This window comes from Musa acuminata, chromosome BXJ1-3, assembly GCF_036884655.1.
Source record: "Musa acuminata AAA Group cultivar baxijiao chromosome BXJ1-3, Cavendish_Baxijiao_AAA, whole genome shotgun sequence".
In the NCBI taxonomy this organism is placed as follows: Eukaryota; Viridiplantae; Streptophyta; class Magnoliopsida; order Zingiberales; family Musaceae; genus Musa; species Musa acuminata.
In genome coordinates this window covers 3,098,113-3,124,031 of record NC_088329.1, presented here as the reverse complement: position 1 = coordinate 3,124,031, position 25,919 = coordinate 3,098,113, and the positions used below count along the sequence as shown (strand labels likewise).

Sequence of the window (25,919 nt, the reverse complement as noted above, 5' to 3'; positions counted from 1 at the left end):
GTAGGTGCAGATAAAAGTTGGAACAGATCTTTGAACCATTAAAACTAGGAAGAATGGCTATGAGAATGTAATGGTGATAGAAGTCTAGGAAGCAACATCTCTCAAGATTATGGAGAGAGGATCATAGGAACTAGCATTGTTCTTTCTCAATATATTTGCTACCAGTGCATCATGTCACATGAAACAGGTGATGAAGTCTATTGCAGGAAAGTTCAGCAATGGTTTTCTCCATCATAAGCACCAAAACCTCACCACATCTCACTTACAAATCAACAAATGAAAGGGGCACCAAAACCTCAGTCAACAAAGTAGCATTGCAGATGAACCCAAGTTTGTCCACAACTATGAACAAATGGAAACATCAGTGTAGATCCTCCAAGAACAATAGAATAATCACACTGATTAGAGGAGAGTGGCTTTGTCACTAATTGGAAATGTTGGTGGACAGCATTTCTTTCTCCACTGCCAAATCCTCTGCAAGCAAAAGAATGAAACAGCTCACAGGTGACAAGAGAATCTATGCCTAACAGGTGACTAAATCTTCTCAGCTTGTGTGGGTTGTGATGGTTGTGTTCATGTGAGAGGAGGATGAACTCTTCCAGCATGCATTCATGAGAGAGGAAGAAGTGGTGATGATGAAGGATTGGTGGCAAAATGCTGCTCTGCTTTTGGTGTCAATTCCATGTTGTGATAGAAAACAACACCTTCAAATATTATGTTTATGTCTTTTAATTATTAAATAATATATAAAATATTAGTTATTTTTTAAAGATATCATTTGACTAAACCGATAAATCTTTAAAGATATCATTTAACTTAACAGATAAAAACTTAGATTGATTGTTTGATGGTAACCACAAATTGTGTTCATCAATTAGCCATTGCCAAAAAAACTTTATATTAATTTCTATAAATCTTTAATAACTGTGATAGAAATAATAATATAATGGTTGAAATTTTCTTCTCAGAAAACAGAGAAGATGATTAGCCGATTAGATGGGGCCCACAAAGAATTGCCAGTGGATTCTTCGCTTGAATAGGAGAGTTAGAAGGACCGTGCCTCGTTCGTTACACCGGATCCGACTAAAGGATCGGGAAGTCTCCCGTCGTTCGCGGATTCCCTCTGCGCCCTATATAAAGGCCGTGCTCGTTCTCGTTCCTCGCCGCGTCCGTCTCTTCGGCTCGTCGTCGGCCCTCGTATCGTCCGCTAGGGTTTCGCGCATCCTTCTTGTTCTCTTCATCGCCTCGGCCGTTTGATTTGCTGATCCTGTCGGCTTCGATTGCGTAAGCTTTTCCTCTACTCCATCTCTGTCTTATCGTAAATATTATGCTTTGGTTTCTTGATATGTTATGATCATCACAAAATTTGCTTCGCCTGACGTTGTGTTGCCAAGCGGCCATCTTTTGTCTTTCGCCGTCTCTTTGTGCTCTGCTTTGAGGATATAACATTGGATTTGTTTCGTGGGGTGCTTTCTGATGGTAGATAAGAGAATCGTTGGTCCCTGATATGATTTAGCCTGTGTGATTATCAAGTAATTGTTGGCCGTCATGTATCGCGTTGTGTCAGCTGTAGTTACTACTCTTATGTCTCAGGGTATGATCTGCTATTTCTAGTCGCGTTTCCTGTTTACTTTTGTGACTTTCTTTTTCCCTGATTTGATTTGCATTAAGGTGGATCTTTTTGTGTGTTGTTGTCTTGTAACCTTTATTTCTGTACAGATCTTTTTATTTCTGTTTTTTCCTCAATGAATTATCCTGTAGTTTAGAGAATATGTTGTTTTAATCTTTATGTTCTTATTTATTTCTCCCATTGATTTGTAATGTAGTCATCTTTCAGCCTTTCCTCTTCCAAAAAATGCAGCCTTTTCAGTTCTTCTTGTATCCTTTTACAGCTTTTTGTTCTAAGTTATGTTCTCATGGTAATAATTGCTCCTGTTTTTGCTCATGTTGTTAGAAAGCCATATCCATTGTCTAAATTTCTTTGTGGGTCTTAGAAGAATGTCTCTTCTGCCTTGTTGACGAACTTGGACTTTATGTTGTCCATAATCTTGAAGACAAGGTGGTTGTTATGATTAACATGTTCTTCCATTGTTGCTTGCTGCAGGAGGTGCGAATGTTTTAATGGAATTTAAATCTGGGAAGAAGCAGTCTAGTAGTAGTAGCTCATTACAGTACGAAGTTCCCCTTGACTACACTGTTGAAGACGTTCGACCACACGGCGGAATCAGGAAGTTTCAGTCTGCTACATACTCCAACGTAAGAACCAAATTCTAACTATGGTTATCTTCATTTAGAATGTGGATATTAGTTTTGTTGTATGCATATGGTGTATTGATTGTTAATTTTTATCAATTTTCAATCTTTTTCAGTGTGTGAGGAAGCCATCCTGAGAGTCCTTCCGATGCTGCTTTCTTCTGTAGAGTAGGATTTCCTGTGCTTCGTTTCTGCTTTTAGACAATCTCAGCCTACCGTCTCTCAAATACTCCTTTGACCTCCCACTCCCTTTTTCCTGTCACCACGCTCACCTGTTCTTGCTTGATTCGATGGCACTCTCACTGGTCGATTCTCCAAATTCTCTCCTAGCCTCACCGATCGGTTTTGAAGGATATGAGAAGCGCCTGGAGATCACTTTCTCAGAGCCATCTATTTTTTTGGACCCCCATGGATGGGGGCTGCGTGCCCTTTCACGGCCACAGATTGACTCCATTCTGGATCTGGCACGATGTACCATTGTTTCTCAGCTCTCGAACAATGTCTTCGATTCATATGTTCTCTCTGAGTCAAGCCTGTTTATTTACCCCTATAAGTTAATCCTCAAAACTTGCGGGACTACAAAGCTCCTTCTGTCCATCCCTAGAATTCTTGAACTTGCCGCAGAGCTTTCGCTATCTATTCTGTCTGCAAGGTACTCCCGTGGGACCTTTATTTTTCCTGGTGCACAGCAGTCTCCCCACCGGAGCTTCTCCGAGGAAGTCGTTGTGCTCAATCAGTTCTTCGGTAGCCTCAAGTCAAGTGGTAATGCGTATGTGCTTGGTGGTTCAACAAATGCAAATCGCAAATGGCATATATACTATGCTACTGAGAAACCTGAGCTGCCGATGGTGACACTCGAGATGTGCATGACCGGATTGAACACTGATCAGGCGTTAATATTCTATAAGAATTCAGCGGAATGCCATAGTTCTTCCGCCAAGAAGATGACTGAGATATCTGGGATCTCTAATATTATTCCTGAGATGGAGATATGCGACTTTGAGTTCGAGCCCTGTGGCTATTCCATGAATGGGATTCATGGCCCGGCTCTCTCTACTATCCATGTGACACCTGAGAAGGGTTTCAGCTATGCCAGTTATGAAGCAATGGGGTTTAATTCTCTCACCTTGGTGTATCAGGACTTAGTTGAGAGGGTCCTTAGGTGCTTTGGCCCTTCAGAGTTCTCTGTTGCAGTTACTATCTTAGGTGACCGTGGACTAGCAGGCACTTGGGCTGAGAAGATACATCTTGATGGTTACACCTGCAAAGATAGAGTGGATCAAGAGCTACCAGGTGGTGGGCTGTCGATATACCAGATGTTTGCTGCTTCTGCTGTGACTGCGGTGTCACCAAGATCCACCCTGCCTTACTGGGAAGGCAAATATGTGGATAGGACTGCGAAAGATCATGCTAAAGGATGATGCTTTTAAAGTGAAAAGGTAATGGAGAAATAAGAAGAGTTTATGAGAGGACGATATTATTTGTAAAGTTGGCCATGCTTTAAGGGGTTCTAGTGTTTTGTGTTTCCTTTTAGCTTGTTTGGTCAAGAAGATGGCGAAAGCATAGGTATTTGCCTACACAATGATCTGAGTCTTTGCCTTGCATTGAAGTAATATGTATGTGTAGGAACACTAGTGTCAAGCATAAGCTCTAGGTGGCTTGCTGTGTCTGCCACAATGAGCAGCATTTTCATAGACTGAATATTTGTTCTGGTGTTGTTTGGTCATCCAGAAGTTTGCAACTTGCATTAGATTGTGCCTTGGGTAACTGCGACTTGAATGACAATGCCACATGCAGTGACTTCTGATTGATGAATTGTTCAAGTACTATTTCGGGGTATGGAAATCAATATGCTACTTTAATCATGTTGTGGGCAATTCTTTGTACACACAAATCGTGAAGAAGTCTGGTTTTTATAGGAATCAGATGTCAGAAAATGGTTGTGTTTGCTGATGCTCGTTGTCTATAATGCTACTTGATGCTTGGTTATTCTGGGGAATACAATGTTAATCTTTTCTGTTCTTTGCTGGCTGATATAGTTTCACCTAAGCTGTTCTGCAGTTCATTGCTTCAGTTTTTGTGAGTCAAGATAAACAAACTTTTCAACTTATGGAAGGGTTATACGAGTCTTCTGTGCTATGTGGTTCATATCAAATCATATTACATGGGTTCGGTGAGCCACTCAATGATACCCAGTGGATTATTTTGCTTATCAAGTCTTCCATCTTCGTATTGTTTTGTTACCATGGAATTACTGCTGTAAGGTGACACACTAGTGCCGGAAAGCATTTTTGAAGGTTGTTTTGAACAATCTAAAAGCAGCATCAATCAGGTGACATATTTTTATTCTTCTTGTTGGTCATCACATAAAAAGTATTGCTTAAGAAGAAGATTAGTTTTTATTTATGTGATCCTTTAGTTGACTGAGTTCCAATTTGTTCAGGAAGAGGTTTGTTTACCATTATTATATAGAATTTGTTTTAAAGCTTATTCAGAATTTTTTCTAGATGTAATCATGGTTATAATTGGAGTGATTATAATTGTTAATAGTATTAAAAATCATTTAGTGATGCTGCTGCTGCTGATTGTTTCATTTTTTTTGGGTGCTTGTGATGTAAAATTCTTATTCATGATGGATAAATTTCTAGAAATCCTACTTTAACATGAGTAGGCAAATTCTTATTACTTGAGTAGCTTTCTTCTTTATTCTGGTCCAGCTTCTAAAGCAAAAAGTTTTCAATGAAATTAGCTACTGTGTAGGAGGTATATATTCCTATTCTCTTGTTTGCTTGCATTAAATAAGACATCCCATGTTATAATAGATCATGAAGGCACACAGTTTAAATTTTCTGAGTCTTTGTTATTATGAATACTTTCCTGTATTGCTTGCATGTTTTTCTGGGTTAATAATGCTTATTCCACTGAGATGGAAATTAATCTTTTAATTTTTTTTTCTATTTTTGTGGAAGCTGTAACTCACATATATAGTTTGCTTTTCTTGTCTCAAATTGGATGGTTAGAGGTCCCAGTTCCACAATATTCATGCACATGTTGCATAGGATGCATTGCAAACACTGAAGTTCCAAATTATTTCTATGTTGCTACAACTGATTATGTCAACCTATTAAACACTACTTAAGGTATAGTTTATTTTGGGTTCATTTTATAGCAGGATGGGTTAATATTTTGGTCTCCAAGTAGAAAATTATTATTTAATGCCAGCAATTAATGATGACATTTTGACATCTTTAAGCTGGATGGCTCTTCAACAAAGAGATTCTTATGAGAAAAAAAGTGATAGTAAGCTTAGCTTCTTGATGGTGGTGGTTAACAAAGTAAACCATTGAGACAAAAGCCTGTGATAGTAAACTTTTGGTGAATTCTTAGAGTATACTTTATTACTTTCCAAGGCTAAATTGGTTTTCAATGGGGTGGTGGCTACATCTGTAAGAACTTCCCTTGTAAAGAATGTCTCTTCAAATCTGTGTTGAGATTGGTATCTATGCTTTTTAGAAGAGACACTTGTGGCATGATAAAGAGCTGCAAGTTTGAACATGAGCACCTTTGATGTTGTTAGATATGATGGGAATGTAAGGCCAACATTTTCATGATAGAATACAAGAGCATGAACTGGTATTTGAACAGTTAGCTTCAGATACAATAATGCATCCATGATGCATGATGCTCATCATCATCCCATTTTGAGATCTACACCCAAGTTGCATAGACAAGGGGGAATTACAACCCCTTGCATATTATTTTGAAGAGAGAACTTAGCATATGATTATTATTTGCTTAGCTATGCTATGAAACTTGACAAAATCATTCTGTGCCTACCTAGATTGCTGTCATCCAAGGCAAGGGAAAAGAGAAACCTGAAACTATTGTGAATGAGCAATGGTTTGCAGCACCACTGTTGCTGATTCATTTCATCAATCTGCCTCTTGAAACACTCACACTGTGGCACCTGCTAGTGCTACAGAAGAGAGAACATATGACAGTAGAACATGCATCATTCTTCTTCTTGAATGGCCCACAATTGGTCTCATATTTCCTTTGAGGGCTACAATGTCAATTGGATAGCTTATTTAATGGCCACAATGCAACTTGGGAATGCCTATACTTGTATTCAAGTGAATTCAAACCCATTTTGTGCAGCAGAGTAAGTCTCACACTGCACTGATTTCCATCCACATAGCTCTTGCAACTTTTTTCTAGCAAACAGTGGGCAGACATTACAATAGCAGCTGCTGTCACTACTGCCATGGTGACCAGTGTCTTAAAGTCTGTACTTACTGCACACACCTCATGCATTCAAAGGGTAAGAGGAAACACCCAATTAATTGCATTGCAGACTAAACCATGCCATTCTTCTCAGACCATTTGCAGTAGTAGAGCAAATGGCTAGAGAGATTGATCAACATAGAGAAGGCAGTTCCCAGAGGACTGCTGCTTTCTGCTCTATCCCCAGGGGCTAAAGCCCACAGCTCACAAGAAAGAGAGCAGAAGCAGAGAAGAGAAGTTTGTCCAGTAGCCCCCTACTACAAATGTGGCAGCTGACACGAGGGTGGTTTGGGTGACAAAAGATGCAAACACAGGATGAGCCTAAGAGAGAGAGAGAGAGAGAGAGAGAGAGAGAGAGAGAGAGAGAGAGATTGGTGTCCCCTTTCACCACCTTGTGGTGTGCTTGAGATACACATGGATAACATAGGCAGCAATGTGGGTCTAAAATATTTTTGCTAATGTTAGCCAACCAGAGCATCCAATCAACAAGGGACAAAGAGAAAGAAACCAAACAAAACATCCCACAATACAAAAGGGGAGAAGATGTGGGAAAGGAGGGGGTGGCATGATGACCATGATGCTGCCAAGCGAGACAACCCAGGCCAACCATCCACTGTCCCATCCCCTTCTTTCCACCACCACCACCACCACCAGTAGCAGCAGCAGCAGCAGCAAAGGAGAAGACAATGTTACAGGATTTGGCGACGGAAACAAGAGGCGATTACAGAACCAAATGTTGGTAATGTGAGCAAGAGTAGCCAAAAGAAACAAAGAAGAAGAAGAAGAAGACGAAAGAAGAGTGATTGAGCCGCTTATGCCAATATCACAGAACCCATGAACGAACTCACGAACCTCAAAACAGGGGAGCATTGTCCGCACTTTGGGCATCCTCACCTTCGTCTTCATCTGCACTGTCGTGAGACCTCCCCTCACCCGTCCACCGCACGATGGCTGCCCTGGCGGCCACTTGCACCATTTCCATCTCTTTCCTTCCTCCTCAGTTGGCAGACCAACGAATCCTCTAACGAAGCACTGCTGCTTTGCTTAGCTTAGCTTAGCTTTCTTCCGGCCACTTTCTTCCTTCTCCTTCACCTTCACCCTCCTCTCTATAAGAAGATACGACAGAAGAGAAGAGAGGTGTTAGAGCAAGCACTAAATCCATGTACCGTTCGTTTTGCACTGCCTCGGGTGCTCACCATGCCGGCGCTTTAATAATAATGCCTTTGCCTCGTCCTCTCCTTCCGCCCAGAAAGAAAAGAGTGTCTGAGGAAGACAACAACTCGCTCTCATCTCTCCTCCACTTTCTCTTCCTACTTTATATACATACAAAACCCAGCACAACACGCCCGACCCTGTTACAGTTCAACTCTCGAAATGACTATAAAGCCCTCGACCTTCTTAAGACATGACTCGAGATCGAGGGCCAGTTTGGGAACTCCGGGCTGAAGGAGACGTACTTCCCCCCGGCTTTCACGTATGTCTCCCACCCCTCCCCTCCTCTCTCTCTCTCTCTCTCTCTCGTTCGCTGCCACAGCGGCAGCCAAAGCCCACCTACTCGCTCACTGAGCTTTCAGAGGAATGGAAATGCGATGGGCGGCTTATCCATCCATCAGCTCTCCTTTTCGCCATTCAAGACGGGGTAGAGCGAGCAGTTATTGGCCTCATTTATTTCCGCTGCACTCCTTCCCTGGCTGCCTGATGCATCGTAGAAGCGTTCAACGTTATCGATCAGAGCACAACAGTAGAGAGAGAGAGAGAGAGAGAGAGAGAGAGAGAGAGAGAGAGAGAGAGAGAGAGAGAGGTGGTGTAGCTGCAGCTGCAGCTGCCTACGCCCACCCATGTGCGTGTGGGCAGGCGACCACAAGGCAACAAGACGACCACGAGATCTCCACCCGCGGGGACCACCGGCGCGACGTGGGGGAATGGCTAGATGACCACCCCCTCCTCCCTCAGATATGGCGAGGAGCCTTTGGTGTGCAACGGAAGCACGGGCACGCCATGGTCGGACCACCCTCCCGCGTACTAAATTACTGCAGCGGTCTCGGTGAGTACCCCCGTAGTAAAACTATTCCCCTAAGGAAAAGAAAGAAGTGGTTGATGGGAGCTTGGAATCGAGCTTCGAGGAAAGGGAGGAAGAGAGCAGCTGCAGGACGCCATTGTCTTCTACAAGGAAATGAGATGGCTACGTGGAGGACCAGACATGGAATGTCTGGAGATACAGCCAAGCTTGCCAATTCTGTCATATACACTAATCATCAGCTTCGAGATAAAGATAACAAAGACGAAGGGAGAGAGAGAGAGAGAGAGAGATTTGAATGGCGATCGACCTTTATGGTTTTGGGCAGATCTGACGGTGTCTGAGCTCCGTCGCTTTCCATGAGATCTCTTGAGATCTACTTCCTCTGTTAAACCTGTTTCTTCCTATCTCTACGAGCAATCATACTGCACGCATGCAGGCAGAGTTACTCAGTCCCTGAGACGAGAAGCTAATGGAGCTGTTATCGCAGCTAAGTGGTACTCATTAGCATCCCCAAACCTTACATTCTTCTTCTTCTTCTTCTTCTCATTGTCCTTCGTCCTTTCCACCTTCTCTCGTTCATGGAAGAAGCCCATCATTCACTGGTCCTTGCAGAGAAGTAAACCGGCCAAAACAACCAGAGAAATTTACCCTGCATGCATCATCGAGGGATTCGTTGTCGAGGGGGGTTGAGATCACACAGCGTTGCTGGTCCTCCGCGGTCCCACTCTTCTTGTCCTTGTTCTTTGACCGCTTTGACCGCTCACCTTCGTGTGTACGCCTACTTCCTGAGGAGCAGTCGGATGAGGAGGAAGAGGTGGCCATGGTTAGTGCCTTCCACGTGCTGTCCAAGGTTGGGGATGCATGAATCGATGGAGAGCAGCTGCATCGGGCAGTCGATGAACTGTTGGCTACAGGCGGGCGACCTGCTGTTGCTCCATCTCTCCACTTGCAGTGCGGTGCAGCGGGAGGCGGGGGGGGGGGGGAGCCCGCTGATCCCAGCTCCGAGGCTTGACTCCCATGTCGGTTTCTGGCCACAGCCTGCTTGGTGCTGCTCGGATTAATCCAAGAAGAATGTTACCCATCAAAAACCATAAGTATGCCAAGATCAAGGCATTTTCATGAATCATTTGCAGAACCAGTAGACATCAATCAGAGTTTCTGTAGTCACTGGTGCATTTATACAACTCGACATATACCAGAAACTAATACAAAATTACTTTATTAACTTGGATTAATAGCTCTCACCAACAACAACGGAGAAAGTGACAAGACATTATTTGCTGTTGGAAGAGGAAACAGTAGTACATGGTGGAGCAGAGGTCAGCCATTTTGGGAGCTAAGGCAAAGGGAGAGAGGAACGATGAGCAATAATGGAGTTGAGGACGAGAGAGAGAGAGAGAGAGAGAGAGAGAGAGAGCTTATCTAACACTAGTACTCCCCATTACAGCACCTAATATTAAAAGGATGCTCCATCCAGACATGAGATTTGCTGATAGATCTGTTCTTCAAACCAAAAAAGAAAAGAGAAAGAGAGAGAGAGAGAGAGAGGGATCTGATGGCAGATCCTTGTCCAGCTCCTGACAAAATTTTGTCAAGATCCTGAGGGGAAAGGCCATTCAACCCTAAACTAACCATCACTGTCATCGAAGTAAGCATACCATAATTGAAGCCATCAGTGGCTGCATCTTTCTCTCCATCTTCTTCCCCCTACTTTTTCGATTAATAATGGCATTATAACATTACTTTGTGGGCGACGCGCCGTTCCCATTGAATAACATCTCCACTCATGCCTTTCCCTCTCTCTCTCTCTCTCTTCGGTCACTGCCCTACTCAAATATACTAACTAAGCAATGTGTGCTTTAGACTTGCATTCCCTCTCGGACTGGAGCATCTGCTAACTCGGTTGCTTGGATTCATTGCCGCCCATTGTTGAGTGCACGTGAAGCAGTGGCAAGAGATGCGTTTGGTTCTTCTTTATGCCCCTTTGCCGAGCTTGGAATCCTCGGGCACTTGGCTTGATGTGTTGGCTGCTCTGCTCATGTTGCAGCCATGAGCCATGGCTTCTCCTTCTACATCAGCACACGTTATCTGAGGGGCAAACTGTTGGGAGATCTCAAATGGCCACACGAATCTTTGGGAGTGTTTGGATGTGGGACAGCTCGTGCCATTTCATCAGGTCGTTATTTGGATTGGTGGCTTCCTTCCATCCCATGCACGTGGGACAAGGAATGAAAAGGAGAGGAGAATGTGGAGTAAAAGCTGCAACCAGAGGACCTGCTTCCTCTCTTTATTCATATTCCTTTTCCTTCTCTTCTTTCTTTGTCATGGCAGCCCAGTGCCTGCAAGCAGACAGTCTTGTAGGGTTCATGGTTTCTGTGCTATGGCACACCCACGACTGTACTCTGATTCCTTGGATCATTGCTTTGCGCACATGATTGGCTCCTTTGTTGGTTGTTGAATGTTGAACACTGTGATGACAGGAGTTCAACAAGAACTCCAATTTGTGTTGTCTTCTCTAATGAGGAGGTCAGGAACTAAAAGCACTGTAATCACACAACCATACCAAATTTCTAAGCAGACTGGATCGCTACTCTCCACTGACACACACCACTCATCAACGAACCAGTGGAGATTCATTGGAGGGCAGAGATAGGTTCAGATTGAGACCTTTTGAAATGAAAAAGGAGAACCAACTTTTTTGTCTATTAGTTCAGCATAGATTGTCATTTAGCACTTGTTTCATGCAAGTGTAGCTCCATTCTCGAGTATCTGAGCGAAGAAGAAGCCAATGGTTGTACAGAATACATGATAAACCAGGGGAATGTCTTCTAACTTTTCGAATGACAATGCCATCTTTTACTTTCATCTCTCTCTCTCTCTGATTTGAATCTGAAAGAAACATGGAACATTTTTTGGTGATTCTTGAAACTAAAATTAAGCAAGCACAGTTCTAAAAAGAGGGTGCCAAAATCTGTATATGATTTTGCTGCTACTTGATTTGTTGCAGCAGAACATCATCATCATCATCAACTACTTGCCTCGGGAAATCTCTTAATCATGACATTGATCTCCAGAGTTGATGGATACTGATAGATGACATTAGAGTTGAAAGACATGGAGATCTTATCTCCAGAGTTGATGGATACTGCTCCCATGAAGACAAGGAATCCTTGTGCAGTCATCATTCTCCTACTTGCATGGCTGATTGAGATGAGACAAGACCCAACTTGTAGAAATCATCCAAGAAACTAGCTTGGAGTTTTCATCTTGTCCCCTCTCTCATCTCATCAGCTGCCTGCTCCATTCTTTACTAAGGTCCCTTTTGGATCGATTCACTTGTAATGAAACATGTCTGCAATAAAGGAAGCCTGCTGTGTGTATAAACTTCACCTATTTGGCCAACAGGTCTCGAACGAGGAAATGACATTTACTCAAGCAGATGACGTAGAATGGATTCTATCTTATGTTTATGTTTAATGATTCCATACCTTTATTTATACTAGTTTTAGTTCTTGAAAACTAGTTAACTAATAATTGGGATAAAAGAAACATAAAAATGATAAGTGGATTACTTTAAATTCTTTGAAAATAATCTACAAAAACTATTTTTAAAGATTTTAAAGTTATTCATTTATTATTTGTATTTATATTTTTTTTTAAATTTTACAAACTGATTTTTAAGATCTAAAACTAATATAAATAAAGGCTCCCTCTAAGTTTATAGAATTATAAAAATATTTTTCACTATAAGAAATTAATTTCTCTAATAATTTTGTTAGTATTTTCTTGATTTTGTTTTCATTATGTTAATTGGTATTAGAGCAAAAATAATTAAGGTAGAACGAAAATAAAATCAAAGAAATATTATTAAAAGGGATCATAACAAAATGACAAAAGACAACAAGCGATATCAACTCTTTATAGTGGAAAAGACTTTTACTTGAAGATATATTTTTTTTTCATTTCATATATTTAGAAGAGTCTTTATTTATATTAATTTTAGATCTTTAAAATTAATTAATTAATAATATGAGATAAAAGAAATATAAAAAATGACAAGGGAATTTCTTATGCTGGTTTCACATTATCTGATGCAAGTGATATTTGCCACGCTTATGGAGAAACAAGTAGTTATCTGATGAAGAGAACCTGAGAGGTAGGATAGAGTAGAACCAAAGATTGAAAGAAGAACTGCACAACGAATCCACGATGAGTTATCACCCTCTCTAGCCATTCACACTGGAGCAAGAAAATCTAATCTCCCCATCGTCGCCCGTCTTGACGTCGATGATGGAGAGCTTCACGAATGACTCCGCCCAGCTCATGAAGAAGGCATCCTGGCTCTCGGAAAAGGCCTCCACTGTGTTCCTTGTTCTGGCATCGGTGACCAGGACCGAGTCCGAATGGAGAAGGCCCCTGTTGGCCAGCAGATTGACGTAGTACTGGTTATCAAACAAAGAGGGAGTCGAAGGATCGTTGTCGACCATGGTGGTGGCGCTTGCACCGGCCCGGCATGTCTCGGCGAGCTGCTTTGCGTACCCTTTCTCCAGAGAAGTGTCGACGGGCACCATGGTTCCATTGGAACTCTGCTTGAACCGCTCGCTGAACGCGTCGCAGTGAGATGAACCGACGGTATGAGCACCTTGGACGGCAAAGGAGATCATTCGGTGAGATTGGATGAGCTTACAAAAGGCATTGGAAGTTAGTATTAGCTATGAGGATTACCTGAAAGGACTACAAGGTCATCCATGGACAATCCTTTGGTGGTGAAGCGTTGAGCCAACTCGTCGACAGAGAAGCTCGTGTCCACCATGTTTGGCCTGACATTTGATGCTGATGAAACCAATCCATCTCTTCGTCCCAGTGGAACCTCAACCGAAGGACCTCCTGTCTATCAAAATTCAACAATTTGCCTTGAGTCATCAGTCAGTGAGTGGTAATTGTATCAGAAACTTGCAAAGACTAAAAGAAGCACAAATATGATGGGTCAAAACTAGTTCATTGCCAACCTATGTTATCTGATGATGAAGAGCATGTGCCTATTTTTGAAGCAGCATCATAGCAAAGTACAAAGAGTATTAGGAAATTACAATTTGTATATACTTGATTACCCAAATAGATGATCTTCTCCACTAATATGGCAGCATCCTTCAGCTTCAGCTGTTACATGAATTTGGTTCTTCACATAAAGACAATCTTAAAAAGTCTACTTTTGAATGGTCAATTAAGTGTCCTTTTGAATCAGGACAAAATTAAATCTTCAGGTGTCAAATACCTATATCCCTGTGAACATGATATAGAGCCTTAAAATTGTTGACAATATGATCAAATTCTTCGAGAGTTTGTTCAGTTAGCTACAATAGTTTTGATCTTCCTGCTCTATGCAACTGCTAAAAGGAATGACACAAATGGTTCTGAGGTCACTAGCAGGCAATTTACTCTGTTACGACCTACAATTCATTAAACTTGTTGATTTAAAAGGCTATGCTAACATTTAATTCAGCCTTTTTTCACCTTAAAACACCCATGATAATGCGGTGAAAAATGCACAGCCAATATTTGAGCTGAGTATTAATCTTGTTGATAAGTCAAGGTAAGATGAAAGCATATCCAATTCCAAGAACTCAGTTGACTATACTCGATGATTCGAAATATTGCATTAGATTTAGTGGAATAAGATGCTTATGTGTTCAATGAGAATGCATCGATTGGTTAATTCAAATTGCCATCAAATTTCAAGGTGTTCATTAGATATAAGTCATTGATTCATGAAGACTCTAATGCAAAAAAAGGTTTTTAAAGCAACATTGATTGCTATTAACTGAAAGATTTTTGAAACTCTACAATTTCCACAGGAAGATTTAAGATAATGTACACTTTTTTGTTTATAATCATAACATATGATCTATGTGTATTAGAACAAGGACAACTATTCATGTATCGATTCATCAAAAGTCGATCAACGTCATTTTGGAATGTAATTTGATCATTTAGAATCATGAAAGTTCATCATTCTAAACTTACCAGTTCCACAGCATCCCTTGCAGCAAGAACCAGGATGTCAGCACAAGACACAGTTCCAGGGCACAGGACTTCAAGCAATTCCTTTGCTGAATCTACCACGTAGAATCCACCGAGCGACTTGTTTGCGGGATCGCTCCTCTCGGTCCCTTTCCCTTGTATCAGCACAGAAGCATCACATCCCTGTAACGAGAAACAATTCTTATAAGATATGTAACAGACATTCAGGGCTACTCTGTTCTCCAAGCAGCAATCTTAAGACTAATATTGGAATGGGGTGACATTGTTAGAACCTCAATTAAGCAGTCATGGAAGAGGAGGCGAAGGAGTTTGCCTGGAATGGTGGAGTCAAGCGCAGAAGCCGACTCCACGGTGTTCCTTACAAGCCGTTCTACATTTGGACATGAGAACAAGTAGAAATCTGAAGAGAGTTGTGATGCCGAAGGAGTTGACAAGAGAAACACTGCAATAAAGATGAATGGTATGAGCTTGAAGCTAGAGAGAAGGATGGTTTGGTGCAGTTTAGGGTCCATCAAAGAGGTTTAGGAGTTCACCATTGGCTGTATGAGAGAGGGTGAGGGAGCAGGGCTGGTACTTGAAATGGTGTGTATGTTTAATGTGCAGAGAAAGTAGGCAGGATAAGACGAGTGTCTTAAAGACAGCATTAAGTTGGTGACAGATAGGAGAACATAAATGGAATCCATCCGTCAACCACAGTGTGCTCCACTTGATCGTATGTAGCTCAGAAACAGGTTTTATTAGCTTGAATTCAATGCCAAAGTAGCTCTCCAGCTAAACCACAGCTGTCCATCGAAGGCTGCAACTTTGCTGGTTGAGAAGGGACCAAATCCACACTGCAAGAGTTAAACTGGACATTGAAAATAGGTTAGATTCTGAACCAATCATTAAAATGATAATCAGCTCAAGAAACTTATCTTTGACGCAGCGGTAAAGATTCCTGCTCAGCACAGTGAACACTAGTTATGAAGTGAGGCAACATTTTCTGAGCTTCTTTTGGCTGGAACCCATAATGTTTCTTCTTGCCATTTAGTACATCTACTGGTTGAGAATGTTTGACAAAGCTGAGTACTTAACCAAAGTACAGCACCACCAAAGACCATTTATCGTGGGAGAGCTATGGCCTACGAATCTGACACCCTTAATTCAATGTCATGGTAAAGGTATTAACAGGCTTCCCTTGTAAGTCTTCCACCAGTCTGTCATAGACACAACTGTATTTTACCAAGCTCAACTCAGGCTTCCAATACATAGCACAATAATGCACCCATTTGACCGGCTTCAATGCAAGTGCAGTTCTTGAGTGTTGCAGAATTATCTCAGAAGTCAGCAAACCTCCATCTGCTGCTTGCCTTTAGTTCAGCTGCAAAGAAACAAAACCTGAAATGTTTGGGCTGCAGAGTGAATATGTAAAGAAAATGCTCGACAGCTGCAACTTGTGCCCACTGGCTACAGTGTGTAAATGGGTCATTCTTCATTGAGATGGAAGCCCTGTCCATGCTGCTTACATAACTTCGTTGACCTGCTTCTGAGATGCATTGGTGAAATTGTATACAGTCACTAGTTCAGGTAACCACATCAACTTGGCTGCTAAAAGACTGCACACAAAGCCATTGATGTGCCCTGACAGGTAAGTAAAGCTAGTCCTGATGCATTTTTTAGTTCTCATAGGATATACTGGCATCATAATTCTCGGTGTAGCTTTGGAACAGGATATGGATTTCTTTTCACTGCGATATGAGGTCACTTGGGTTGAAGTGGATGCACACTGTGGGCACATCAAGTTCCTGCACAAAGATTGAAGACATTAAAGCTTCAACTACCTCTATTTATTTGCACAACTAACTAGCCAAGGTTTGACTCCATACATCTGTATCACAGCTAGCCGTATAGGTTTAATTTTGGCATGCTTATGCACATTTGGGCATAGAAAATGATACATGCTCATGCACATAAATTTAGAAGCATTGCAGTATCATAAATGCTAAACCAGCTCATACCTTCCACTGCAATTGGAGCTTTTTGTTGTGATAAATGTGGGGAACTTTTATTTGGTGGTCTCTTGGTAACCTCTTGCCATAGTCAAGCAAAACTTTTGTGGAGCGACTGGTTATCACCCACTACAAACAGTGAGTTCGGTCACCTGGTTTGCAACAGTAATGTACAAGTTAAGCACTGCAGAATTCTCAATCATAAAGAAGAAAACACATGTGAAGGTTGAAGCATCAAGCTAAGTATAATAAGTACCCAACGGCAAACCTGCCAAGTGATTGGAAGCACTGGTGGAACCACAGGTTGGTATATTTGACCAGATCCATTGCCACCTCCAAGTTTATGGCAGGTCAACAAACAAAATCAAGAACAAGATTAGCAATAAGCTCGCTCTATATTGAAATCTGATAGGTGAGGAAGCCTAGTGCTGTTTTCATTAATCAGATACTTCAAAAAACTGCAAGGATACAAGATGGAGGAACAGAATCATTAATCCAAGCATCGAAAAGGTCTGCAAAACTGGGAGGAGAAGCTTTATCTGATACCTATACACAGGTTATAGGGTTTAATTGAGGTCGATAAAGGATAAAATTTGCTGAAGAATTCAAAGGGAAAAATGGAATAGAAGATTTCAAGCATGAAGATGTCATAGGTATCAATGGGAAATATTATCACTGATATGCTATTAACAACAACAACAATAATAAAACTATAGGTCTCAACTATCTTGGGTCAGCTACATGGATTTTTTATCATCATTGAGATATGTAAAAAGTCATATGTTTAATTAAATTTAGAGATTATAATTGATACTCTATCATCCACAAAATGAGCAACATGAATATCACACAGGAGTAGGATAATACATTTGAACGATTTCAGTTTATATGATACACTTCTTAGCAACTAACAAAAGAGGCTAGCACTAAGAAGAAGGTTCAGATGCTGCAGAAGGGGGGGCTATCAGGATTTGCATAAGAGGAAGTTATCCTGGTGTTAACATAACATTAAAAAATCTTCCAGTATATGCATACATCATCCATGCACGTTAGCTCAATGGTTTTATTGCTCTTTGCCTCTCACTTCAGTTGTCCTGAACTAATGCCCATAGAAGCATCTGATTTATGTACTCATCAGTGTCTTTCTCGTCCCATGAAATAAATTAGCATCCCAGCCTCGTCTCTATGAGAAAGTTTAGTCATATATTTTATATTGTGGAGGTGCAGAGGTAGATCAGTTTTTGCTTTCACTTGAGCTGTCCATTCTTCAAAATCCTGTATGGGTGCAAGAATTTTGTAAATGAGTTAAGCTGTTTTCCATATAAGATTGGTCATTTATAATTTTGATGAGCAATATAAAGTTGAAGTTGACAGGAGCTTCAATTTTCTGGTGAGGAATCATAATCACATTGACTTTGATTGTGAGAAGAGGAACTATTTTCATGGAGCAAAGGCATTCATAATAATGAAGCAATCAGATATAGTTAACTTGAGCTGAACAAGATAAAAATTATTTAAAATAAATGGATTGACCAAATTAAGATTCTCTTGCCCAGCCAAGTTTCTGAGAGACCTTAAGCCAATGAATTGACCAAACATCTCAATAAACCAAACGATTTTTTCTTTGCCCATAGAGTATAGGCAAAACAATGCTGATCCCCGTGCATTCCAATATTTTGGGGATAATACCGACAATCTGAAGTTAAAAACCTATGAGATATGTTGGCTGAGCACGGACATATATCTAGGGCATTGGCCACAGTCGAGCAAGCTCAACTGCAAAAGTTTAGCTATGGTGTGCTTTGGCTCAGCACAAGCGTATGTTCAGGGTATGCAGGTAGCTTGATCGAGTTCAGCTGGAAAAGTTCATATTTGGCTGTCATCCAGTCAAATGATCAGGTCTAGATTCATGATCAACACTCAACTTTTGTATGTGTATCATCTACTATTTCACAAGCTATCTTAACATGCTGCCTTAATTTGACTAGTCACCGTACGGGTTTTGCTACAAGGCTTAGCAACTCATGATGAGCTCAGCTGTTTTAAAGCACAAGTTCTCAAGCCTTTTCAAATCAAATCCCATATTGTTATGGATCTTAAGACCCACTTTGGTTAGCAATGATGGAAAGTCTACATAAAGTAACAGTATCCTGTACCATCTAAAAAACCAAACACAAAGTAAGAAAAGGTGAAGAATTATAAACTTACACTCTTCACGACATCGTGGAAGCACTCGATGTACCAAATACATGGTTTATCCTCTAAAGGCCTCTATAACACATTTATTTTGCTTCCTTCTGAAGGGTCAAGCACACCTGAGACAGTCCCGAAGCATTTCATCACAATGTGCTCGTACAGAATTACATAAAGGATGAAGAAAGAAGCTCAGATGTTAACATGATTCAACAGAAATATTCAACATTACACAAAATCTACCAAGGATAGAACAAACCAAGAAAGAACACACTAAAATTTGTCATAATGAAGCAACAAAAGAAAGAGTATCGATCACCTAGTTCAAATTTGTGCATGCCATGTCATCAGATTCAATTTATGTGCTCGTGGAGGAAAGACCAGAAGAAGCCAGTAACCCCTGCTACGAACGTCTTTGCCCAACCAAAACATTTTCTTGCTTCGTCGATTAAATCCTGCAGGTGAAAATGGTGAGCATTCAATTTATTTCCAAATTTAGTGGAACTTGTTGTCAGAATCTATCAATATTTTATGACCAAAGGCAGACTTAAAGCAATGTGTAGGTACAAGATACAGTATTTCACCCTTCATTTGCAATTACATTTTGTATTGAAATCCTATTGAGATGACAAGACAGCTTTATAATGACAATGGATGTAGTTGTCTCATATGATTGGTATCCTTATCATCCGAGTTCTAAAGATGACCAACTGAGACTTTCCTACGCAGAGATAACTTTACATCCTCTTTAACGGGAGTCAACTTTACATTCCCAGTGCTACTTTGACCCAGGTTGCAAGCAACTGCATATCGCCGAACACTCTTCATGCGCCCACATGCCTATAACATCCCCACACCATTAATCCGTTCGATACTGCCCATGACTGGGTTTTTCTCTTCCTAGCTCCATATAATCAATACACCACAAATTCTTACACGTCTAAGCAAGAGAGAGAAGTACCGTGCGGAGTTCGCGGCAGATCTCCTCGAGCCGATTGCACGGATTCGCCTGCAGATCAAAGGGATAAAAATCCAAATCCAGAACAAGCAACAAGACGAGATAATCGTTCTTGATCTTTAGGGTTTTGCTCTGGTAGGAACGCCGGGACTCCTGATCGTGCTGGTGCTGGACGAGGTCGCGGCTCGCCTTGCTCAAGGCCTTCATCGCGTCCTCCATCGCCGTTCCGTTATCTCTCTGCTCCTTTTTCTTTTCGGTGCTTCTCCCGCCTCTTTCCTGATTTTGAAATTATTACGTTCCCTTTTTCTCTTAATTTCAATATTATTTTTTTAATATTATTAAATTGGAAAGATAATAAAATAACTTGATTTTAATGATCGATAATTTCATATAATCATTTTATGAATTAACTACTCATTTTAATTCAGTAGTTTTATTTTCTTGTTCATATTGTTGTTGTTGTTGTTATTATTATATCATTAATATTTATTAAAAAATAGATCAAATGCTTCACCGATCATTGACTGTGCCAAACAACGTGATCCACTTGTATGACGTCCCCAAGTTAATGGACCCAATCCCCTTCCGCCACGTCCCAAATCATCCATTATTAAATGGGAGATGTTATACGTACGTTCGAATCATACGCGCCCAGATCCAAATGTCCCAAATCTAATATTTTTTTCTCTGCTTCCCAAACCTAAAAAAAAGAAGATAGTGTTATCAATAAATAAATAAATAAATATCAGAATTTCTAGAATTTTCTATTTGTGTAGGACAAGGGTGTATATGTAATGTTCTATTTATTAGGTTGAAGTTTGGTACTGATTTGTGAAGTAACCCTTTGATTAAATGATATCACATACAACATTTGCATGAGAAGGGTGCAAAAAACGGGTGGCCGGTCAAATACAGCTAATTTCCAACAAAACGGCCGGCACCAGGACGCGGGTCCCACGCCGTCGGGGACGCGCGTGTGAGGGAGTGCCTGGTGCGGGAAGTATTCGCCTCTGGGGTTAAGTTTGGATCGAGCAGCGAGGTTGGTCAACCCCGCGGCTCGGCCCATAGCATTCTCTGCTCACCGCCTTCCGGCGAGGAATCCCGGATTTTCTGAGAGTTTGCGGCGTCGTTTCTACAAATCCGAGCTTGGTTTCGTTCTCGTCTTCAAATTTTGTCTTGTTTGTGCTTGTTTTGGTGGTTCCTTGTCATAGAAATTGCTTTTTTCCCCTCTCTTCTCAGTAATTTGATCCGAACGCAAGTTCCTGTTTCGCGGGATCGGAGTTACTGGTGCCAAAAGGAACGGTTCTTGATCGAAAAGTCCTTTTTTTTTTTTGTCTTACTTCGGTGTTCTTGGGCCATATTGGAGCGCAACAAGGACACCTTTCTCTGCGACGCCACGTGAAATCCATGGGAAGCAACGTATTTTTCGTCTGAAATTTGTTGACTGGGTGAGAAAATCTTGTATCCTTCTGGCGCTGTGATGATTACGGCAGCCTCTGGATCTGAAAGTTCCCTTCTTGTAGCCTAATTTCATGGTTCGTGTTCGTTTGGATCTTAACAAGGAAACCCATATGAGTGAGCTCAAACAAGAACCGTGAGAAACGATACCTTTAGGCATTTATTGGAAGTTCTCTGTGGAGATCTTGACAAAGAGGAGCAAAAATTGGTTGAATGGTGTCTCCATTATCTTCCCAAGTGTACGACGATGCGGAGGGCATGGAAGAAAATATTAGGTTAGCTGGAGAGGGCGTGAAGCAGAAGGAAGCCCCTGATGAAGATTTCCAAGATTCCAATGGAGGGTGTCGGTATCCGAATTGGTCTCCTTTGCGCTGGTTCAGAATGCTTGCGGAGGAGATGCACTGGAGCTTTGTATTTGGAGTCATCACAGTGTATGGAATCAGCCAGGGGTTTGGCGGCGCCATTGCTAAGGTTGCCACGGATTACTACTGGAAGGATGTCCAGATGGTGCAGCCTTCGGCCGCGCAGGTCTACCATGGAATCATTTCGATTCCTTGGATCGTCAAGCCTCTCTGGGGTCTTCTTACTGACGTACTTCCCATGGCTGGGTATAGGAGGCGACCCTACTTTATCTTATCAGGCAAGGAAGCCGATGCCATTGTCCTTTAGCTTAATATAGATTATATTTATTTTGCTCTGATCTGCAAGTTGCATTTTGTTGAGCATCTGGATTTTTCGATGTTAATTTACTGTGGGTTGGCACCTTATGTATCTTTAGATTGTGAAGGGTGTTATGGAGTCTACACCGGTCAAGAAAATTCAGGTTTTGATCCAAGATCTGCCCTGCGGATATCAGTCATTAGACTTGCAAATAAAAGATTCAATTTTCTATTTGTTCTTCACGGTGTCTTATATTGAACATACTAGTGATGTCTGATAACAAAAAGGATATTAGTCATATGCTTCTCTACTTAGATTTTTGGTAGGGTCTTTTGCATGTTCTTTGTGCATCTTCTTGCATCACTGGTCCCTTAGTTATCGTCATTCTGCCTCTTGGTCCTTAATTATTGCCTATCCTGCCTCTTACTCCTTAATTTTTGCCGATCCAGCCTCTTAGTCATTAATTGTTGCCTATCCAGCCTCTTAGTCCAAAATAAACTGTGTTTTCATTATAATTTCTTTATCATTGTTCTAACATAAACTTCATCTATGGTTCTTAACTGGCTAAAGCTATGATCTTATGCATTGATTCATAGCTATTAACCTTAACCAATACATAACTGTGTCTTCTGTAGCTATTATTCAATAACATCAGCTGAGAATATCTTAATGAAAAATGCAGGTCTTCTGGGAATTATATCGATGCTCACTCTAGCTCTGCATAGCAAACTCCATGTTGTGTTTGCTTTGCTGGCGATAACCACAGGAAGTGCAAGTGTGGCAATAGCAGATGTGACTATAGATGCTTGTGTTGCACAGAACAGTATAAACCATCCTTTCCTTGCTTCTGATATGCAAAGCTTGTGTGGATTAAGTTCATCTATTGGACGACTTTTGGGTTATTCCATCAGTGGCCTACTGGTTCATGCACTTGGTTCTCAGGTTAGTTTCTTGGAAGGTCCCAGTTAAACTAGTTTTTTCCCTATCAAGCCTTTGTCTGGTTTATTAGTGCTGCAAAAATAGCAATGATTGTGTTCCACCTTCCATCCAAATACTAAAGTATAAATCCAAAGCCTTGTTAGTAAAGAAAACAGTTTCTTCCTTCTGAGTTTTACTTTGTCTAAATGTTCACTTTCTTTAATCGCAAAGGGGGTATTTGGCGTGCTTAGCATCCCTTCAGCACTTGTACTCTCTGTTGGATTAGTACTAAAGGACATGCACATACCAAACTTTGCTTATGGACAGGTTAGATTTGGCTGTTGAAAATGAGGATAAGTTACATTGTCAATTTTAAATATTTTGTTTCATTCTTTTATGTTATGTTCTTTTATCAGGTCTTCGAAAAGTTACAGCAAGCCAGCCGAACAATGTGGACAACTTTACAATCCCCTTATGTCTGGAGGCCATGTGTATACATGTACGTGTCTCTTGCTTTAAGCTTGAATATCCACGAAGGAATGTTTTATTGGTACACAGATAAAAAATCAGGCCCATCCTTCTCTCAGGTATTTCTTCTCTTTAAGTGTTTGAACATCATATTCATTTCTTGGACCATATGGAAACTCTGTTTTCATGCAGGAAACGATTGGCTTTATCTTTTCCTTTGCCTCTGTGGGTTCTCTCCTTGGAGTGCTACTGTACCAAAACATTCTGAAGGAATATCCCTTCCGCCAGTTGCTCTTTTGGAGTCAGTTGCTTACTGGTCTTGCTGGAATGTTGGACTTAGCTTTGGTACTTCGTTTAAACTTGAAGATTGGATTGCCTGATTATTTCTTTGCCGTGATCGATGAGAGTGTTTCACACTTGATTAGCCGTATCAAGTGGATGCCACTTCTTGTGCTGAGTTCCAAGCTTTGTCCTTCTGGCATCGAGGGCACCTTTTTTGCCCTGCTCATGTCCATTGATAACTTCGGCTTACTCACATCGTCCTGGGCTGGTGGTCTACTACTTCATTTGCTAAAAGTTACACGAACAGAATTCAGTAATCTTTGGGCTGCCATACTGATTAGGAACATAATGCGAGTAATACCATTAGTTCTGTTGTTTTTAGTACCCATAAGTGATCAAAATTCTACGCTTCTTCCTGCTGACTTGCTTAATGGAAATGATAATATGGAAGCTCATGAAAGAGACATAGATGACATCAAAAATATTGAACTGGTTTCTCTTGTTGATCAAATCCGATATTGAGTGGAAGAATGTACACATGCCAAATTTGGAGGGCTGTTGTAGGTTTGATTTATTTGAAGACTTTTTTTATTTATTGCTCAGTTGAGCCAAGAAGTCCATATATTTGACAGGAAGAAGAAGCTGTTGATTCTCTTGTGGTATCCATAAAATGATAATTGATAGGGCATCCAGAAGAAAGGGTCAGTTTATTCAATATTCATCTTATTAATAGAAGTCAAGATCCAGAAGTGAGATTGTAAGGTCTTCATTCTTCGAATATTTGTTACATTCAGTATGCAATATACTCATGAGTTAGGGATTGTAATGCCGAAAAATGTAAGGGCATTTTTCTTTACATCTTTCACTTAAGACTGCTGTTATTGTTGTTGTATCTTGTAACGGTGTGTATTTTGTTTCCTTGTTCTAATTAAATGGTGGTTAACAACAAGATATGACATTCAAAATATTTTAGGAATTTTAATGATTTTACTACATAATTAACAATTTTCGGCTTCTTTAACACAAACAGCATCAGTTTTGACAATTTTTACTTGCAGTCATTCAGTCTTTTGTCTTTCCATGCAAAAATTGTGGTGGACCTTCTTTGATCTAGTTGATCTATATCTGTTGCTTACATCATCATGTTAGTCATAGCATTTATCAAATTTTTGAACTTACACTATGACTATAAGAAATGCAAATGTCTATTTAAATAGAATTCAGTAAATAATTCTTAGTAGTCATAGACATACACAAGGAAAACAAGCTGTATAACATGTTCTGAAGTTTCCTTTGTCTGATATTTCATGTTGTTCCTTTTCCCTATGCTATCATTTCCTTTTTGCTCCTAAAACATCAAAGACGCCTCCCCCACACCATATTAGAAAGTTGATGATATGAACCAACAATCTCGGTTAAGTTTGTGCAAGATAGAGCTTGAAGTCTCAGTTTTTTTTATTGACTATTGGCAATGTTATATCTGTTTATTGTATAAGCCATAAATACATGCTTGATTCTTGAGAATAAATCAGTTCTATTTTGTTGCCAAGAATATACTTTGCTGCAGAATATCGTTGCCAAATCTAAATGTATAATCGTTTGTAAGAGGTTGCACAAACTTGAGTGGGACAAGTTTGAGCAATAATGTTTAGATGTTATGAATCCCCTTAGGTTGTTGCTACATACTATTGCAGTTTGTTTCTTTCTATGCTCTTTCTTGTTCTTTCCAAATTTATTTTCCATCATGCCAGAAACAAATAATTGCATTAAACATTTAGAATACCATCTGAATCATGTTTATATCCATTTGCTTCAGTGCCTTTAGTAGTTAGATGACTTGTGCTTATTCATATCTTTACAAATTTGGCAGTCATGTTCAGTAAAGTTTGTTTCTCAACACCAACATGAAGAGGATTGTTAGTACTTTGTACCAGAGATCAATGGGTTGTACTGCTCATGATTTAAGTTCTAATGCTATTTTAGCTCATGTCAGCTACTTGGTATACTAATCTACATTTATACTGGACTCAACAAGATTGATTTCTTTGTTTTACTTAGCCAGTTAATATTTTACATGACTTGCTATGAGTGACATATCTAGAGTTTACTCTCATATTAACTATTTGATTTGGGAGTCATGACATATTTGATGAATGGTTTATCAAGTAAGGTATTTTCTGATCTAAACTCTTGCTTACATAATTTTTTTTGTTAGGACTCTTCTTGTGGACTTATTTGTATAATCAATCACACCATTAAGCTAGACCTACAAATTGAAGATTTGTCTACTTAATCTTTACATATTTCATGACCTTGTTTGCTAATTAGGATTTCATTTGCATCACCTCCCAACAACTAATATTAAGCATAATGGTATACTTAATGAACGGAAGTC

At 40.4% G+C, this 25,919-nt stretch overlaps 3 protein-coding genes and 1 long non-coding RNA gene across 5 annotated transcripts; 2 read left to right on the top strand and 2 right to left on the bottom strand.

The window, feature by feature from the left end:
* Positions 1-1,152: 1,152 nt before the first annotated feature.
* LOC135616999 (S-adenosylmethionine decarboxylase proenzyme-like) lies at positions 1,153-4,062 on the top strand. Its single transcript, XM_065116837.1, has 3 exons — positions 1,153-1,284; positions 2,105-2,256; positions 2,370-4,062. The coding sequence occupies exon 3, from the start codon at positions 2,544-2,546 to the stop codon at positions 3,672-3,674; it is 1,131 nt and encodes a 376-aa protein (XP_064972909.1). The 5' UTR covers positions 1,153-1,284; positions 2,105-2,256; positions 2,370-2,543; the 3' UTR covers positions 3,675-4,062.
* Positions 4,063-7,032: 2,970 nt separating this feature from the next.
* LOC135616995 (uncharacterized) lies at positions 7,033-9,788 on the bottom strand. Its single transcript, XR_010488564.1, has 3 exons — positions 8,865-9,788; positions 7,734-8,773; positions 7,033-7,643 (listed from the first exon to the last, which is right to left on the bottom strand). It is a non-coding gene; the product is annotated as an uncharacterized LOC135616995 (long non-coding RNA).
* A 2,822-nt stretch (positions 9,789-12,610) lies between these two features.
* Positions 12,611-15,206, bottom strand: LOC135616990 (peroxidase 18-like). Its single transcript, XM_065116788.1, has 4 exons — positions 14,872-15,206; positions 14,582-14,761; positions 13,283-13,448; positions 12,611-13,199 (listed from the first exon to the last, which is right to left on the bottom strand). Exons 1-4 carry the CDS (start codon positions 15,109-15,111, stop codon positions 12,784-12,786), a joined length of 1,002 nt encoding a protein of 333 aa, XP_064972860.1. The 5' UTR covers positions 15,112-15,206; the 3' UTR covers positions 12,611-12,783.
* A 5,526-nt stretch (positions 15,207-20,732) lies between these two features.
* On the top strand, positions 20,733-24,473 carry LOC135616968 (probable folate-biopterin transporter 2). Of its 2 annotated transcripts, XM_065116760.1 has the most exons (6): positions 20,734-20,887; positions 20,978-21,836; positions 22,539-22,798; positions 23,006-23,101; positions 23,191-23,361; positions 23,435-24,473. In XM_065116760.1, exons 2-6 carry the CDS (start codon positions 21,410-21,412, stop codon positions 24,044-24,046), a joined length of 1,566 nt encoding a protein of 521 aa, XP_064972832.1. In that variant the 5' UTR covers positions 20,734-20,887; positions 20,978-21,409; the 3' UTR covers positions 24,047-24,473. The 2 variants fall into 2 exon arrangements, with proteins under 2 accessions (XP_064972825.1, XP_064972832.1); XM_065116753.1 differs by having other exon boundaries at positions 20,733-21,836.
* The last annotated feature ends 1,446 nt before the right edge of the window (positions 24,474-25,919 follow it).

Bases quoted from the DNA above. Each gene is read 5' to 3' on its own strand.
- LOC135616968 (XM_065116753.1), top strand. From the start codon at position 21,410: ATGGTGTCTCCATTATCTTCCCAAGTGTACGACGATGCGGAGGGCATG. The intron at 21,837-22,538 runs GCAAGGAAGCCG...TGAAAAATGCAG, and splicing joins ACCCTACTTTATCTTATCAG to GTCTTCTGGGAATTATATCG. The intron at 23,102-23,190 runs GTTAGATTTGGC...TTCTTTTATCAG, and splicing joins CAAACTTTGCTTATGGACAG to GTCTTCGAAAAGTTACAGCA.
- LOC135616990 (XM_065116788.1), bottom strand. From the start codon at position 15,111: ATGGACCCTAAACTGCACCAAACCATCCTTCTCTCTAGCTTCAAGCTC. The intron at 14,762-14,871 runs GTTCTAACAATG...TTCTCGTTACAG, and splicing joins TCCATGACTGCTTAATTGAG to GGATGTGATGCTTCTGTGCT. The intron at 13,200-13,282 runs GTAATCCTCATA...TTGCCGTCCAAG, and splicing joins TGACCTTGTAGTCCTTTCAG to GTGCTCATACCGTCGGTTCA.
- LOC135616999 (XM_065116837.1), top strand. From the start codon at position 2,544: ATGGCACTCTCACTGGTCGATTCTCCAAATTCTCTCCTAGCCTCACCG.